The following is an 18,990-nucleotide window of genomic DNA, read 5'->3' on the forward strand; positions in this document are numbered from 1 at the left end:
AATAACAAAGTGAAAGGGTTTACTCTGTCATATATTGAAACAAATTTTAAAATTGTGGTAATGAAGATAACTATGCCAATGGCACAAATAGCAAATGCCAAACGTATCAGTGAAGGGATAGAAAGCTCAGAAACAGAACCGTGTGTATATATGGCTGTGATCACTAATCATAGGGGAAAGAACAAATCTTAAATTAATGGTGCTGGGACATGTACACACACACACACACACACGTGTGTGTGTGTTTCATATATATATATGTATATGTATATATAGGAAATCATGAAGGGAACCAACTATCTTACATAAAATCTGCCTCCAGGAAGATTATGACCTAAATGCAAAAGGCAAAGAGAAAAGCTTTTTTGAAGATGATTTTGAGGTATGGAAGGATTTTTTAGACAAGACATAAAAAATGTAAAGGAAAAAAAACCCCAATAAATTTGATTTTATTAAAATAAAGAACCTGCTTTTATCTGAAAGCAAGTGTTAAAAAGCCACAGAATGAGAAAAGATTTTTATAGTACATAAAATTAGGAAAGCTTATGTTGATTTAAATAAAAGAATGATAAAGTGATAATAAAAAGACGAACAACTCAATGGAAAACTTGGAAAGTGCTTCAATAGGCACTTACAAGGAAATTCGAATGCCAAATAGGTATGAAGTGTGTTTCATTTCCTTAGTAATCAGGGGATTGCAAATTCTCATTGTGGGTAAAAAGGTTCATCGATACAATCATAGTTGACCCTTGAACAACTTGGCAGTTGGGAAAGCAGCTCCGTATGCAGTAAAAATCCATCTGTAACTTTTGACCTTCCTCAAAATTTAGCCTCTGACCAGAAGCCTAACCAATAACATAAACAGTCAATTAACACACATTTTGTGTTATATGTATTATTATATGTATACTGTATTCTGACAATGAAGTCAGCTGGAGAAGAGAAAAGGTTATTAAGATCATAAGGCAGAAAAATACATTTACAGTATTCTACTGTATTGATTGAGTAAAATAAGTGGGTCAGCACAGTTCAAACCTGTGTTCAAAGGTCAACTGTACTTTAAAAAATGGTTTGGCATTATCCAGCATAAGGTCCACATATTTTATGAATTTAATAGTTCCATTCCCAAGAATACACCCTGGAGAAGTGTGTGCAGGTATGCAATAGGCTGTATCTGCAAAAATGTTCATAGCACCATTTTCATTTTAATTTTAATTATGGCCAAAAGATTGAAGCAACTCCAGTGTCTATCTGCAGTAGAATGAATAAAGGGTTTGTTTTCTTTTGTTTTTACCTATACAGTGTTCAGTGAAAATGAGCAAACTAGAAGTGTATGCAACCCCAAGGACAGATCTAATAAACATAATGTATAGTAAAAGAGTCAAGACAGAATAATGCATTGCATATATTCCACCCACATAATATTTAAAAATAAACCTAAACAATATTTTTAGGGATATGCGTATATGTGTAAACCTATAAAGAAAATCCAGGAAGTTTTGTCATCACAGAGTGAAGGTAGTATTCTCTGTTAGAGGGAAGAGGAAAGGGTTGTGTGATTGAGGGCGATATATAGGTTCTGGTTCTAGTCTGGTTTTGATCTGGTTAGAATTATTGGTGTTCACTTTGTAATTATTGAGTTTAATAAGTTTTGATGCACTTTGCTTTGTGAATGTTTCACAGTTTTAAAAAAATTAAATGTTTTTATGCATTTCCAGAGTGCCTAGGAAGATTAAGAAATATCTTTCAAAATTACAAACTTTTTATATACTTAAAAAATGAGGGAAAGGAGAACTTTCCTCATTTTAAAAAAATTCTGTTTCATTTAAGTTCCTTGGAACTTGAGACCTATTATTCCTTTATTTTACAGGTAGTTTTATCTTGTGCTAGATCTAATTATCCATTCATCCTGTATTTATGGAGCATTTACTGCTGAGGTGCTTGACAGAAATGAGATTTAAGGTGGGTGGTGATATTGTGGGTTGATTAATTAGCTTCCTCATGCATTTAAAAACCATGCATATATACCTTTTGAGTACTTTTAGTTCCATAGTTTTGCTTCTAAGTACTGTGCTTCTTATTAGTTTGGAATGGAATTTGACAATTATAAAATTGAGCATAACATGAAAGAACATTTCAGTTCTTGGTAGGCAGTAGTTAATAGAGTCTTGTCAGGGATGGGCTCTGGTAAACACTCAGGAGTATGGACTCCGGAGTCTTAAAAGTTAGTAGCATATCTCAAAATTCCAGAAACTGTGAGTCCCCTGGGATTTTTATCAGTTCTTATTTCAGACTTAACATAGTTTAAATATTTCAACTTATTTACAGTGAAAAATATCATGAATACTAGATTTCCTTGTTCTATTAAAAAAAATCAGACTATTGTAATATATGTGTGATTGTGTATATATGTATTTGCTTGTATATATTTATATATACATGTGTATATATATCTAATTTCCCTGCAGAATAAGTGTGTCTAAAACTTTAAATACAGTATTTTTTGCTGATAAGAGAATGTAAGCTAAAAGAAATCTATTTAAAATTGGCTGCTCTTAATTTATAGTCCATTTTGAAATATGTTTGCTTTTTAAGTTTATTGTATAAAAGAAAACCTGGATATACTTAGGAAAAAAAAAGTCTAAATAGTGTTGTTTTTGTCTCAGGTTTCTTTCCCCTATCTCCTTTCTACCATTTCCTTATTCTTTCCATCTCTGCTATCACCAACAGATTGAATAATATAGGCTAGAAAATGAAGGACAAATGTGCAGGCAGGACTTGCCAAGCAGTGTTACATACCCAGAGGTCTCGAAATGTTTCCTTGAACTTGAAAGATGAGGTTGCTAATGCTTTAGAACAATACAACACTTTAAAGATCTTTGTTAATGCATGTATCATTATTTGAGTCCATTATCTTTGGCCAGAAACAGTAGATAATCCTCAGTCATCTTACTTCCAGGTTTGGGACCCTTTCTGGACTCAGGGTTGTGGAAGCACTATCCTGACTTTTTTTGGGAATTATATGACTTAGATAAGGAGACTACTAATATGTGACCTAAACGATTATGACAGTTTTTTTCATCAAGGCTCTTTGACTATAAGAACTAGAAATCGATGCCGATGGATCAGCATCACGAGGAAAAAAAAAAAAAAAATAGAACTAGAAATCCATTTAAAGTAGCTCAAGCTAAAGGAGAATTTATTGAGAAAATACAGGCACGTGGCACCCAAAACAGTAAGGAATACCTGATTTCCTAAAGACTTGACACCAGGAACTCCATCTCAGGGTTGTCTGCATGGTGTCTCATCTCTGCCACCAAGGCTGGTGTGCAGGATTACTCTTCTGAAGGCACAGTGGATGCTCTTGGTGTAAAAATAATCGATAATCTTTATCCAGTTAACCATTTAAAAAAAATGTTTATTATATGTATTTTGGGAGAGATAGTGCACATGCAAGCAGGGGAGGGGCAGAGAGAGAGGGTGAGAGGGAATCCCAAGCATGCCCCGTGTTGCTAGCACAGAGCCCCACACTGAGCTTGATCCCACAAACTGTGAGATCATGACCTTAGCAGAAATCAAGAAATGGATGCTCAACCAACTGAGCCACCCAGGTGCCCCTCCAGTTAACCTTTTTTAATCAGAGCATAATTTCCGAATTAAAAACTTCAGTTATTGTACTGTCTTTTGTCTCCGTAGGAGACAAAGTTTGGTGAACTGTGGGACCTTTTGTCTCAGTACTGATGCAGATTTTTTTTTAAAAACTGGGTTGGTCCTTTATAGATGGTATGAATTTTTCTTACTCTAGAAAAGCATAGCTTTGGTTTTTAAATTAGCAAGTTTGTACACCAGCCTCTTGGGTTCAAAATAAGATCCAGAATCAGAACCTTTGGTAATAATTACACACACTCAGTGTCAAGAGATGTCTTTTTGCATGCTCAGTTCTGTTGTTTGCTGTCCAAAAGCCCACTGGAGCGTCTCCTAGCAGCTTTCAGAATGTAGGCTGTTGTGAGTTAAACATATGTATGAAATTAAAAAATTATACATATGAGGGGCACCTGGATGGCTCAGTCCATTTGAGCGTCTGATTTTTGGCTCAGGTAATGATCTCACAGTTCGTGGGTTTGAGCCCCACATCTGGCTCACTGCTATCAGCCTGTCAGCGCAGAGCCCACTTCAGATCCTCTGTCCCCCCTCTTTCTACCCCTCCCCCACTTGCACTCTCCCAAAAAATAAATATTTAAAAAAATTATATATATGAAATTATATTTTTGTAGTTCAAAAGCAGTCAAATATCAACAATTTCTGTGAATCAACTAGCCTGGTACAAACTAATGTCTCCAGATTTCCTTGTTATTTAAGTATGTTTTAATAAATTCATAACTTTGTGTTTTAGAAGGCTTCTGACTTGTCATAGCATTCTGATCTCATTATTTTGTTTTTTTATCTTGCAAGTATTAATAAATATTTCATGTTTGTGTAGCACCTTGTGCTAGACTCTGAAAATATAAAGCAATCTAGATTTTAGTCTTTTTTTTGAAAGTTCATAGATTAGGGTACATACATAGATAGGTAAATACAAGGTACCATATATTAAATGAATGTTCTGTAGAGTAAGTGACCTTAAAATTTTAGCATAGGGAAGCGGGGGATGGGAGGAGTTTCATGGAAGATGGGGTTAAAACTAGGCTATAGTGAGCTGTAAAACAGTCCTGTAGACAAGAGGGCAGGGTTTCAAACAAGCGAGCTGATAAGTAAGAGCTAGGCTGTTGGTGACTTGCATTTAGGCTTTTAGGAATTTTGATTCTGTGTCCTGTTATTTCAAAAGAAGGTTGTAAATACAAAACTATCGCTTGGGGTTCTGGAAGAAAATAATAGAAATTCTATTTATCCTAAAATATGCTTATTAATATTTAAAAAGATTGATATAATTTGTGCATATAAATTGTAAAATATAGGGACTATAGGTCTTCCAAATTTCAGATTAGATTTGAAAGGAAACATAATCATTACTCCTACAACTACAAAATGAATATATATCAAAAGATTTTACTTACTTAACTAATGAGTGAACCAGTAAGATGTCACAACCAGTTCAAAGAAGAACTTAAAATACCACATATTAATAGTGGAAGGATGCTGAAATGAATTTATAGATGCAAGAAAACTGGTCAGCTTTTACAAGGTGATAATCAGTGATACTCCACAGGAAACACTTTCTATGAACAGGAATTATTTGCAGTCACTATTCATTTTCTGCAAGTTACCTAACATCCATCCCTACAGAGTTGTAAAGTAGATAAAACCTGAATGAAAGTTCTAGCCAGAATATGGTTTTCACTGTTTTTTCCTTAAATTGATATCAAAATTAAAAATTTCATAGCCTTCCTGTTGATGAGGTCTTTAATCAGTAGGTAGAAGGCTTTAAGTTCCTCTTCATTTAGCTAAAACTCATTTAATTAATACCAAAGATAAAAACAAAACCTTCTTTTACTTTTAAGTTTAATTTGGGCATCTCCAGCCCTTGGAGATTCCCTCCACCAGCTTGAATTTCACCTTAGACCTCACTTGCTTCAGATGGATAGGAACCCTGCTTCAGGAGATTGTGGGTTTACAGTTTTAGACCATTGTACTACTCTCGATACTATGATATGAATAGCAATTTATGAATTGTCACAAGAATTAGCAATTGATTTGTGAATTATCACAAGAATTAAGGATTATTCTCTTTTATTTCTTGAAGAAGAGTACTGATGAGTTGCAAGCCTTCCCTGATCATACATCCTTAATTTTTGATACTATAATAAATTAATACAAATCATTAATCAGTTAACCAAATATTTTCAAAAAATTTAACAGCACATTCATTTATTCCTATAAAAGCCCATACTCCATCTAATACCAAGTCCTAACAAGGGGTATTAGGAAGCTCTTTCCCCCTTGAGTTTACATTTACTATGAATCATAAGTCAAGGGTAGTTTTACTGTCATAACTGTTAAACAGTAATCTTCAAAAAAGATAAAGTTATGACTCTTAGATATAAAATGAACATGAGTCAAAGATTTTAACTCATGAATGACTGAGGGAACTGGAAAAAAAAAATGTTACAGCTGGTTAGTAGGTAAATCCAAAGATTAGACAAATATATAAGCCCATCAAGAAGGCAAAATAAGTTTGCTTCATAGATGCAACAAAAAAAACCTGACCTCTTCCATAGTGAGGAAAGAAGTCAGTTGAACCTCCATCAGACAGAATTTATTTGCATGTCTATCAACACTATTTCCATTACTATCAGTTTCAACAAATTAACTTCTGTCTCTACAGAGCTGTAAAATAGATCAAAGGCACAAATCCCATAGAGTCAGATAACCTAGAAGGATGTGCCCTGAACAATATGTAGCTTTCCATTGAAGACACTTAGCAGTTAATTTTTGATCCATTTAAATATCTTTTGGGGCTCCTGGGTGGCTCAGTCGGTTGAGCATCCAGCTTGATTTCAGCTCAGGTCATGATCTCACAGTTCTGTTTGTAAGTTCAAGACCTATGTGGGGCTCTACGCTGATAGCATGGAGCCTGCTTGGGATTCTCTGTCTCCATCTCTCTCTCTCTCTCGATCTCTCTCTCTCTCTCTCTCTCTCTCAAAAATAAATAATCTTTGGGGCCCTTCAGTCAGTTAAGTGTTCGGCTCAGGTCATGATCTCGCTGTTTGTGAGTTTGAGCCCCGCATCAGGCTTTGTGCTGACAGCTCAGAGCCTGAAGCCTGCATCAGATCCTGTGTCTCCCTCTGTCTCTGTTCCTCCCCTGCTCGCACACTGTTTCTGTCTCTGTCTCTGTCTCTGTCTCTCTCTCAAAAATAAATAAAGATTAAAAAAAATTTTTTTAAATAAACTTTAAGAAATGAAAAACTAAAAATCTTTCAAAATCCGTGTTTACATAACTAATGTTACAGGTAAATGTTAGCTAAGGGCATTCATTATTTGAAACCTACATTTTATACCGTAGATGAAAGTATGTAGAAAGTACTTGACTGAATTGGCCCAAAATACAAAAAGAAGAGCCATTAAAATTATAATACAGTTTAACTCTACTTGACAAGTAGAAATGTGTGTTTTTAAAGGTGCTTATTATTTGCTGCCCCTCCAAAAATAAAATTTTTCTTTTATGGAAATACACTGAAGAAAATTATAGGTGCATTCATTTTAGGATTTTATTTAAGTAATCTTTGCAGTTAGAATCTTTTAATATATTTGGAACAGTGATACAAAAGAACATAGAATAAACATCAAGTTAGCTTAAATTGATTAATAATTGTTTAAGAAAATCAACTTAATGGTATACACCTGAAATTTGAAATTATTTTGGCGTAATTAAGTTTTCCCCTTAAGTTTGCCATTGTGTCACTGAAAACTTTGGATTGCATGTGCAAGAATAAAGAACTTTTGAAGCACCGTTTACTTTAGAACGGAACAATATGATCATCAGTAATAGCTATAGAGCATGCACAGTGTGAGTACCCTTAATGAATTTTTTCCACTTAAAAGCAGATTCCTCAAAATGGTAGCTTTTCAGACTGTGTTTTCTTCATTGACCAAGTATTTTTCTTGTGGCTAACTTGAAGCATGTAAAAAACTGGAGCCAGCCTGGTTTTTACAGGCCTCGCCTGGCCTTGTTAATAGTTACAGCATTCCATTTGTTAGTACCTGTGACACAGGAGAAACTTTTACTGTTACGCTATGTGGTGACGATAAAGAAGACAGAAAAAGTCTTTTTATGGTAGTTGGGTCCTCAAAACAACTCTTTGTGTTCTGGTGATAAGAAGACACAAGTTGGATATCCACTAGAGGTACATGAGCTTGTTATCTGCAGAGCCGATATAGCCTCTTAAATTCCCTCACAATGACAGGAACCCCATCTGAAGTGAAGGCTTGCAGAGCTGGAGATACCAGAGCTCTGTTATTCCTCATGAGTACAAGTTCACCCTATTGTTGTAGAACAAAAATTTTGTGTGATTATTTTAAAAAGCCATATTCTTTTTCTTCAGTAAATTTAAAAAGGCTTCAAAGAGGCACATACTTGGTGGTTCCTGTTGGGGGAAGAGCAAGACTCTAAATTAACTAGTCTTAAGATACATGAATATGATGGGGAAATTTCTTAGAGATTTCAGGCTAGAATAAGTCAGCAAGTTCATGATGAAATCTGTGTAGGTATCAACTATATTTGTTTTGTTTCTAGGGCTGTGTAGGTTATGAGTTCATTGTGTTCCAACATTCTGAGTGTTAACATCTTCATTGCTGATAGCAGCTTGCAGAGCTTTGGCAAGCAGAACTTGCTACCATGAACAGGAGAGAATACATGTCTCCATCCTTTAGTTCTAAACACCAGGACCTTTTATGGCTAAGTACACATAACAGTTCGTGTGGTTAGTTAGACCCAGAGAACTTAGAGCAATGGTGCCAATGTTGGGGAAATAGGTGTAGAGTTTGCTCTGTGCTCATGCTTAGTGATTATGTCGTGGTGGAGGTTTCACGTATTGGTGTATGGGATTCCTGGTGCATGCCAAGTCATTTGAGAAGTTAACATCTCTGCACTTAGGATTTCTTAGGATTCTTTCAGCAAAGCAAAGTCACGTTGACTAAAGAGATGATGATGATAATAAATGGGTGAAATAATAATTTGACTACAGAAAAACCAAGAAAAAAATTCTTGAAGCTTCAACTATTGTGTATTTATGTTCTTTTGAGGAAAAAAGTTATAGAATAAGCATAATTATTGTAAATCATGTTTTAAAGGATACCAAGATTTAGGGGCGCCTGGGTGGCTCAGTCGGTTGGGCCTCCAACTCAATTTCAGCTTAGGTCATGATCTCACAGTTCATGAGCTCAAGCCCAAGCCCTGCATCAGGCTTGCTGCTGCCAGCATAGAGCCTGCTTTGGATCCTCTGTCCTCCTCGCTCTCTGCCGCTCCCCGACTTGTACTTTTTCTCTCAAAAATAAATAAAGTATTTAAAAAAATAAAGGATATCAAGATTTATTATTATGACTTAATTAAAAGTATACCTTACATCTAATTTAAATAATCATTTATTAACAAATTTATCTAGTACTTGTCTATTGATCAAACTTTGTTTCCCAATCAAATAAACTCTGTTAATTTACTTAGAAAATTTTAACTTCCCGAAACTTCTTAGTGTTGGCTTGAAAATCAACAAGTCTCAAAGCTATTGAAGCTATTGAACTCAGTAATTCTACTTTAAAATACGACCCATCAGGATTTTTAAAAATTTAGGAATTCTAGGGCGCCTGGGTGGCGCAGTCGGTTAAGCGTCCAACTTCAGCCAGGTCACTATCTGGCGGTCCGTGAGTTCGAGCCCCGCATCAGGCTCTGGGCTGATGGCTCAGAGCCTGGAGCCTGTTTCCGATTCTGTGTCTCCCTCTCTCTCTTCCCCTCTCCCGTTCATGCTCTGTCTCTCTCTGTCCCCCCCAAAAAAATAAATAAACGTTGAAAAAAAATTAAAAAAAAAAAATTAAGGAATTCTGGAAATTAATGTATCAGATTGTTAAGCCTTTGCTGTTAAAGTTACTCATTTAAATGGATGGACAAGTCATTTCTTGGTGACTTTAATGAAAAAAAAAATTAAAAATCAGAAAACCAACTCTTCATTATATTTTTGCCTCAAAGTAAGCAGAAAAAGAAGTCAACATAGAGTCCAGGAGGTACTTTGGTAACACTTAAGAAAGTTCCCCAGAAAGTCAATTCAGTGGATTAGATCAGCCCATGAAGAAGCTCTATAGAAAGAGCTAGCAGAAGGGGGAAAGATAGAGGCTAAACAGCATTGTTTTTTTTTTTTTTTACAAGTTTTAAAAATATGGAAAATCACTAATATGTACATTCTGCAAAGGAGGGAGTCATTACTGTCTTATGTAAATAAGTATTTGGGTTTTTATGCTTCAAGATTATGTAGGAAAATCATAGTATTTAAGAACAAATTAGGAATGAAATTATTGGAATATGGTGCCGATTCTGGTGAATAGAAAAGACTCTCAGGTGAAAATCAGTTTCAATAGTTGAAGTTCCTGAAATGTTCATTCTATGAAGGTACTATGATAACTTCTCAGAGCATCATTTTGATACATTTCTATTTCAGTTCTCATACTCATTAGCCCCGTCAGATATGTTGATCAGGCTGTAATCATATTCAGGTTATAACTTCAGAGCTGTGAGTAATTTAGTATTCTCTAGGAAGTTTGGGAAGAAACAATCCAAACAAGTAAATATTCTTTTTTTTCTTAATGTACAGCGGGAGCATTCATTTTGCTTATATCTAAGGTTTACCTTATTTGAAAGATTAGAGTATACATTTGTGATCATTTAAAACCATTTCAGTGGCTCTTGTAATAATTCATTCAGTCTGTCCTCTCTTAATAAATTTTACAAAAAACTCATGGCAAGTTAGTGTCATTTGTGTGTGAATTTTCCAATTGTATTTCAGACTTTAAGAAAGAAAGGCCTTAATGGTTGTGAGAGCCCTGATGCTGACGATTACTTTGAGCACAGTCCACTCTCGGAGGACAGATTCAGCAAACTAAATGAAGATAGTGATTTTATTTTCAAACGAGGCCCTGTAAGTACTTTTATTTTACCTCTACTTTTTATTTGTTGATCCTTTTTGTTAACTTCATTATATAGGCTCTGAACAAGAAGGAACACAGAGGGTGCGACAGCCCAGACCCTGATACTTCCTATGTGCTAACTCCACATACAGAAGAAAAATATAAAAAAATTAATGAGGAATTTGATAATATGATGCGGAATCATAAAATCGCAGTGAGTACGAAAGTATGGTTTGTGCTTTTATCTTGTGCATGAAGAGATTGGCCACAGTTCTTATTTATTTTCACAGTGGGTGATGACACCAGTAAGTAGAAGGGGAAGAAATTTCATTATTTTTTTTGGTTTCATAGAACTTTAAAATAAATTGGTTATAGTCTTATAATAGTGCATGTTCAGGGTCTTTAAACATAGAAGTGAAGAGAAAACATCCTAATCCAAATTCTACTTCTTATCCCCTGTTCTAACTATCCCCTGCTCTCTCTTTGGGTAGAGCACCTAAACATCCTGGATTCCAGTTCTTTCATCTATAAAATGAATGAGTTGGTTTATGTAATTTAAAAGAAAAAAAATTGTTTTAATGTTTGTTTATTTTTGAGAGAGAGAGAGAGAGAGAGAGTGTGTGAGGGGGGCAAGGGGCAGAGAGAGAGAGAGAGGGAGACACAGAATCTGAAATAGGCTCCAGGCTCTGAGCTGTCAGCATAGAGCTTGACGTGGGTCTGGAACTCATGAACGGCGAGATCATGACCTGAGCCAAAGTCGAACGCTCAACCGAGCCACCTAGACACCCCAGGTTTACGTAATTTTTAAGGTCCCTTCTAGCTCTAAATTACCATGATTTGTAAATACAAGGTGCATATAAGATTTCCCTTTCCCACTCATGACTTTTGAAAAATATTACATGTATTTTAAATCAATCTTGAGACTATAAAATCTGTAACAGATTTATTACAAATTTGGTGTTTCAGAATTATTTTGTATAGTTGATATAATAGTAGTAGCTTACCCTTTGGCTCTTTGTAATGTCCCAAAACTATTTAACAAAATCTGTCCAAACTCCTGGTCTTTCCTGATAGTGTACATATTGAGGAAGAAAGCCTTGGCTCAATTTTAATTTAAGGAAGCAATGTTTTTAAGCTGGTTGCAGAACAGATAGTTGGCTTAACATTTTTCTGTGCTCATGCATGTAACCATCATGGCAACCAGTACTTTTTGGAGTTCATGCTCCTTTGATAGTTCTTGAAAGAATTCTCATGGGAAGCTCATTGGGGAGAGCTGCTTAAGATAGCTATTCTGGATCTGATTTTCTAATGTTATATATGTATTGTAGACTTCATGGGACAAATTGGTTCCAATGCTGATATTTATTTCAGAGTTACTTATTATCAGAGTTAATTCTCTTAAAAAGTATGCCTTAAAGTATACATCATGGATTATTTCTTCAAAGTAATCTTCTATTATAAGAAGCTCATGAAAAATAAGTTTAAGGAAGTATTTTTGTGCTGATACCATTTATTATTCTTAAAAAACAAAACAGCAAACAATTAAATCCCTTCTGGCCTCATATGGATGTTGGTGACTTTGTAGTTAATGTTAAGCTGCAAAAATATTGTGTAAATAAAATTGCTTTACCTTTGAAAAAAATTATCATATATCCATTGTTTTATATCAGTTAATGAATTATTATAACTACTATTGGAAATAAGCTACTATTGAATAGAGTACATAAACTATTTATATTCTCCAACTTTGAATTAGCAGTGTTACCAGTCTTTGCAATTACTGTTTTAAAATATGGGGAGAGGAAACCTTTTTCCTTTCTCTATAATAGAGATATTATAAAGAGAACTGTTATTTTCATGGTTAACAAGTATACTGTATGTGATCTATGGAGGAAATGCCAGAAGAAATAGGAAATATTATTTTAGGGGGGTGTGTGGAATGTTTAGGAGGAAAAGAGGATAGCATTTATAATATTTGTAATTTAATCTTCATACAATTTAAAGATGATAGGTTGTAGTAGTAATTTTCCTGTGTAGATTGTTTTCTTTGCATTTTCATTATACTCAGATTGCATTGCGTTGTGTATATATAACTTGATTTTTTTTATTTTTCGTTTGTCCATTAAGACTGTCAGTCAATTAAATAAAACTAGGGCTTATTTATAATGTCCCACATTTGGTGTAATAAGTTCATAATATGTGTACATATTTTTCCCCTTTTGTTATACTTGTAGTTGCCTGATAGAAATGTAATGTTCCTAAACTGGTTTGCATTATTAAAGTGCTAACTTTATGCTTACTTGGTAACAGTGATATATTTTGTTATGTCTAAATTTGACAACACAACTTTAATATCAGTTTCTGACATTTAATTTTCATCTCTGAATATTTGAAATTATGTATGTATTAGCATATATGTATTCATATATAAATATTGAAATTGAAAAGGTTCATGTCAAACATACTTATGTTCAAATACAGTTCCAAAGAAAGCAGCTTGAATCTGCAAATTTAGTAGGAAACTATCCTCTTCCTCTAATTTTAATAACTAGAGTTACTTTATCACATGAAAGTTTGTAAGTTATTACATTTAATATAGATGAAAACGAAACTAACAGTTTTTTCTTCCTTGTTCTTTATTTACAGCCTGGTTTACCACCTCAAAACTTCTCAATGTCTGTCACAGTCCCTGTGACCAGCCCTAATGCTTTGTCCTATACTAACCCAGGGAGTTCACTTGTGTCCCCGTCTTTGGCAGCCAGCTCAACATTAGCCGATTCAAGCATGCTGTCTCCACCTCAAGCCACGTTACACAGAAATGTGTCCCCTGGAGTCCCTCAGAGACCACCAAGTACTGGCAGTGCAGGTATGTAGTAATACCTATTCTGCTGATTCTTTCACAAAAAGGGTGGTAAAATGAATTACTAACATAAGCAGTTTCTTACTTTGCTACTCGTAATTTTCTGTCTTTGATGAGCAAGAGTCACTGCTACATAATTGGCTCCATTTTAAAGAGTATTTTTGAAACTTTAATATGGGCTCTCTAACATCCTTTCAGGCACAGTGGAACGATACTACAGAATTTGCCATCTAGAATTTTCCTTATTATAGGAAAGCCATACTTTGACAGGCAGAAAATTTAATTAGCATATCATGAGCAAAGACTTGAAGTTTGGGTGTGAGCCAGTCATGTTAAAAATACTGAGAATAGATCTACCTGATTGGAGTTAGAGTTCATTAATTCAGCAAAAATTTGCAGTGCATTTACTTCTTCACACTTTGCAGTGCAGTGTCTCCTCTCCTTTAAATCCTAGATTGACTAGTACTCCATTAGCCCTGCCCATTCTCATCATTTTGCTATTTGATACTGATACAGGAAGGCATACACTTTAAGAGCTTGATAGGTGAGCTTACACACACACACACACATACACATATTTAACTACATCATATTGCACAGTAATGTCAAATTCAGACTAGGCTAGTTTTTGTTTTTTAGGAAAGGAGTGCAGGTTACTTCATTCAGATAAGGAGAACCAATTCATATTCATTCTTTGCCCTCTCTCTTCTCTCTGTAACGTTTTTAGGTGGGATGTTGAGCACTTCAGACCTCACAGTGCCAAATGGAGCCGGAAGCAGCCCAGTGGGTGCGTGAATTACTCCTGTTTTCACTTTGTAGGCATCTATCCTATGTGAGATGAAAGGAATATTGTACATCAAATAACGCCTTCTACCAAGTGAAGAGCTAAAAATGGGGTATATGATCAGAATAGACATGTCCCTTTGTAGACTTAATTGTCTTCTGAGGAGTACTTTTACTAATACTTAACATTTTTTAATAACAACCCTGCTCTATTCTTTATACCTTGGCCTCAAGTGCCTCCTTCATACCAGATATGGTTCTTTGCTAGAGACAAAATTGCCTTAATACAGTTTTTTCATCAAGCCAATTTCTTACACAGAGAAGCTTTCTGTATCATCTATTCTCACCAAACTTAGACTATTAGCAGACCGATACATCTTACAGTAAGTAGCATGAAATGTTTTTGGAGTGATTGCAGTACACAGAAATGGTGGACCTAATTTTAGAGCTACAAAGAGAGTTGAGGAGTTTGTCTTTGAGGGATCTGTTTTGGTGGCCTTGTGTAGAACATTCACATATTTTCACAGTTGCCGCCAAATTGGCTTTTTTGCTTTGGCATCCATTCTAAAGATGACCAGCAAGTTTAAACACATTGTGAAGGTGTCACCCAACGTTGATGTGCCAGTAAAGATAGATTGTGAACTGAGCATTACAGAAATATGGTATGTATGTTAAAGAGTTAGAAGAATAACTGTATCCCTTTGGATAATCATCACATTAAGTGGTCTTGGTCTCTTAATCTGGGATAATGACAGTTGTCATCACTGTTATCTAAAAACAAGGGTGGGAACTTCCTCCCTGCTTTTAGGTATTGTGTGTCCCTGGAGACTTCTGAACATAGATCTCTTATCGGAAAGATCCCAATTGCATGTATTCAACCCTTCATTCTACAAAAATGTAAGGAGCTTCTGCCTCAAGAAAATTAATGGAGATCATTGAATAATTAAATTTAAAATGATGAGAAAAAACAGATATTGTTGAGATAAGTTACAAAACATACAGTGACCTAAAGTAGGAATAAGCGCCTAATTATGTCTGCCCCTAATAGCTGTTTGAATGGAATTAAATATAAGACCCATTGTTGGATCTTTTTGAACAGATAATTCATTGTGGAAAAATTCATAAAGGTCTTAACAGTTATACATTAGGACTGCTATACTGGTACATGTATTTCCAGATATTTAGAGTTTATTTCAGTTCCATTTTAGTTATTTGCATGCCCATGTACTCTTCGCGTTAAATTTTCCCATATGCTTTTATTCCCCCAAGACTTCCTTTCCCTTCTACTTCCTAGCCTAGTTAAGGCTGGAATCAAACATTTCTATTTCATTTAATGTTAATTTTAACTAGTTCTTGGTTTTATTTTCAAAATTCGTTTTATTTCATGGAGTTTACTCTTTGATGATTTCTAATGTGTTTTTGCATTGCCTTTACTTTCTTTTCATCCTCTGGCATTGTAAACACGGTTCTTCCTCCTGTCAAACAAGTGTTTCACTTCTCTCCTCATTTTTTTTCTTATACTTCCCACATTTCCTAAAGGCTTTTTCACTGTTTTTTTTCTTATCTGCATGCAACTATAAATCTAAACTTTGTCTCTGCTGCTCAGTTTTCTGTGTTCCCTTTGGTAATTTGAAACTCAGACTTTGTCATTGTCCTAATTTGACCTTCTGCATGTAACCCTGTTTCTTTTTTTTTTTTTTTTCCATTCTCTTTTTTTGTAAGCCTCCCCCACATCTGGACCCTCCTGTTTAGAGGGCTGCATGATCGCAGTCCTTAGATCATGGCACATCACCACTGGTTTATATGGAGCATCTCAATGTTATTTATTAATCCCTCTTACACTTGTGTTGCATTCCTGTTCCCTTCTTCCCCCATCATAGGCAATCACCTTAGTGTGCTAGTGTTGGTAGTGTTAATAATCGTGATTAGCAAACATGAATTTGTATTAACATTTAAAATTAAAATATTTTGAGTGCTTAGTGAGTTATTTAAAAGTCTGTTTCCATTATTACTTGTACACAGATAAATCCTGCTTCTTAGGGCACACCTCAGCATCTCCTAACACACGAGATTGGCTATCTTGATTCTTCATTAGTTCTTACTCCTATACGCCTAGTTTTATATATATCAGGTGTAATTTTACTTATTCTACTTGTGTTTGGATTGTATTCTAAATGGCTTGTGTGTTATAACTGGTTTTTAATATATGCTACCTCAGAATTAGACTTAACTGAGGAGACCTCTTATGTCACTTAGTTTGGAGACCAGCTGGAAGTGGTTATTTCTGTGCAGTACTTGGAGCATACATGAGTTTAATGTGCTTCTTGCTATAAATTTTCCTATTAAAATAAATGGTCTTTCATAGGTATTTTAGGCATGGTATTTTGTGAGAGAGAGTCAGATAATACATTTTAGCTTATTTTCAACAATGGTGCCATTTTGGTTTAGTAGTTTGGAAAAATAGTTTAAACTCATTTTTTACCTAAATAAGGTCTTTATGAATGAAAAGATTAAACAGTTAAAATTTCCAGAGAAATGCAGAAGAAAAAATATTAAAAGATATGGGTATAGGTTTTTTTTTAATTTTTTAAAAAGTTTTATTTATTTTGAGAGAGAGAGAGCATGAGCAGGGGAAGGGCAGAGAGAGGGAGAGAGAAAATCCCAAGCAGGCGCTGCTGTCGAATCCCCCAACACAGGGCTCGAACTCATCAACCATGAGATGATCTGAGGTAAAATCAAGAGTCAGATACTTAACTGACTGAGCCACCCAGGTGCCTCATGTTTTCTAATGTGTATTTTTCAAGGTATGTTTCTATATCTTTGATAAACCTTGTGCTAAATGAAATTAAACAACTTTCTTCTCTGTAGGACATTCAGAACCTTTAAAATGTTAATCTGTTTTGTGAGTCATTAAACTTAGTGTATAAACATGGTTACTCAAAGTGATTTCATAATCGAACCCTTCATTTTTTTTCCCTCATGAAAAAGCATCTTTCATAATTAGTGCCATATAAAACATTTTGGGAAATCTTGCTTCTGATCTTAATATACATAGAAAAGCATTTTTGAGTGTGAAGACTTCCATAAGTTGAAATTGAGGTTTAATAAAAGAAACAAGACTATCAGGCTTGTGCTGTGTTAATAGCAGAGCTGTTCATTGGGACCAGCCCTTGCACTGAAGACAGTTAGAAATGCTAGGGAAAACATTTTTAAAATCTGCATGAAGCATTTGAGAACTAACAAGATAGTGAAGCATTTCTGGCTCAAGATCCAGGGAATGACAGAGACTTCAGGAGGGTGAGCCCAACATTTATGACTACTTTTCTTCAGGTGGTATTTGCCACTTCCACAGTGGGGTGCTTCAGAAGCAGAGGATGACAGCCTGAGAAACCCAGGGGGACAGAGAGATCAAAGTTCAGGGTCCACAAAGAGTTGGGAGGGCCCAAATGTGTTCTTGTCCCCTTGTGTTGAGACCCCAAAAGGTGGGACCAGAGAAGTAGAGTGAATCAGAGTTTAACAATCCCTTGCAGTAGCTATGGCATCCCACTTTCTGAAGCTAGACTGTGGTCATCTATGCTTATAGTACAGGATAAACATTATTTTCAATATCTGTGTTTCACATTAAAAAAAATGTTGTTATACAAAAAATGAAGAATGACCACATGCTGGGCCGCAAAAACTCTCAGCAAATTTCAGAGAATTTAATCATGTGGAGATAAATCTCTGGTGACAGAATAATTCAGCTAGCAACCAGTATCCAAAGATGCTTGTTTAAAACAAATGTTCTATACATAACATGTATAATAGCTTACTGTGGCATTCCAGGCTTAGAGACTTGTAATGAGCCACTTCCAGATAGCTTCGCTTCACCTTTAAACTGTCACATTTTTACTGATCCTGTCATTTTCAAATGCATAATACTTTTATAGATGAGCCCTCCATTTGCCTTATTCTTATTTTAATTTTTGTTGAGTCTTCTGCTCTCCAAAAGATAGGATGCTTCGGGCCCGTATCAGAGTGAAAGCAGAAGCATCCTTGAACTTTTTAATTTAAGCATTGAACAAACTCTGGATAGGGAAAGACATTAACCAGGAAACTAGAGGAAACCTAACCATGAAAGGAATCTTTGTTCATCAAAAACACCATGAAGAGAATGAAAAGGCAAGATAGAGTGGGAAAATATAGGGGTGTGTGTGTGTATAAAACAGAGGGCTTTTTATGAAGAATACTATAAATCATCACGAAAAAGAAAATCTGATTTTTTAAAATGCGCACGAGAACACAAACATTTCACAAGAGAAGCTCTCCAGGTGTCTAGTAAACATGTGACAAAATGCTCATAAGAACCAATTGAGGTCTTGCTGGCAGGGTGTTGGGTGGGGAGAAGGACTAAAGGGGTGAGGGTCCTAAAGGAGTCAGACACTTGTTGGGATGAGCACTGAGTGTTATATTTAAGCGATGAATCACTGAATTCATCGAGCAAAATTACAGTGCTAAGGATGCATGTATAGATAGGTGGTAAAACTATAAAGAAAAACAAGTTACTGTAAAAATCACAATACTGGTTACTTTGGGTAGGTGGACAATAGTAATGTTTTGGGGGGCCCAATTATAGAGACTTTGGGGGTTTGGCAATATTCTTTTTCCTGATCTAATGGGTACGTGGATGTTCACTTTATGATAAGTCCTTTTTTTTTTTTTTTAATATAATTTATTGTCACATTGGCTTACATACAACA

General features: G+C 35.2%; 1 protein-coding gene across 7 annotated transcripts in view; it reads left to right on the forward strand.

Annotated features, from left to right (window-relative positions):
* The window catches only part of MEF2A (myocyte enhancer factor 2A), a 161,391-nt gene that overhangs the window by 113,848 nt on the left and 28,553 nt on the right, over window positions 1–18,990 (forward strand). For 3 of the 7 annotated variants that reach the window (XM_047861761.1, XM_047861764.1, XM_047861762.1), the window contains 3 exons: window positions 10,685–10,822; window positions 13,255–13,474; window positions 14,196–14,255. In XM_047861761.1, coding sequence (XP_047717717.1) covers window positions 10,685–10,822; window positions 13,255–13,474; window positions 14,196–14,255 — 418 coding nt within the window. Of the gene's footprint in view, window positions 1–1,870; window positions 1,963–10,487; window positions 10,620–10,684; window positions 10,823–13,254; window positions 13,475–14,195; window positions 14,256–18,990 lie in introns of all 7 variants that reach the window. The other 4 variants (XM_047861763.1, XM_047861766.1, XM_047861768.1 and 1 more) reach the window with 3 other exon arrangements.

This window comes from Prionailurus viverrinus, chromosome B3, assembly GCF_022837055.1.
Source record: "Prionailurus viverrinus isolate Anna chromosome B3, UM_Priviv_1.0, whole genome shotgun sequence".
Taxonomy (NCBI): domain Eukaryota; kingdom Metazoa; phylum Chordata; class Mammalia; order Carnivora; family Felidae; genus Prionailurus; species Prionailurus viverrinus.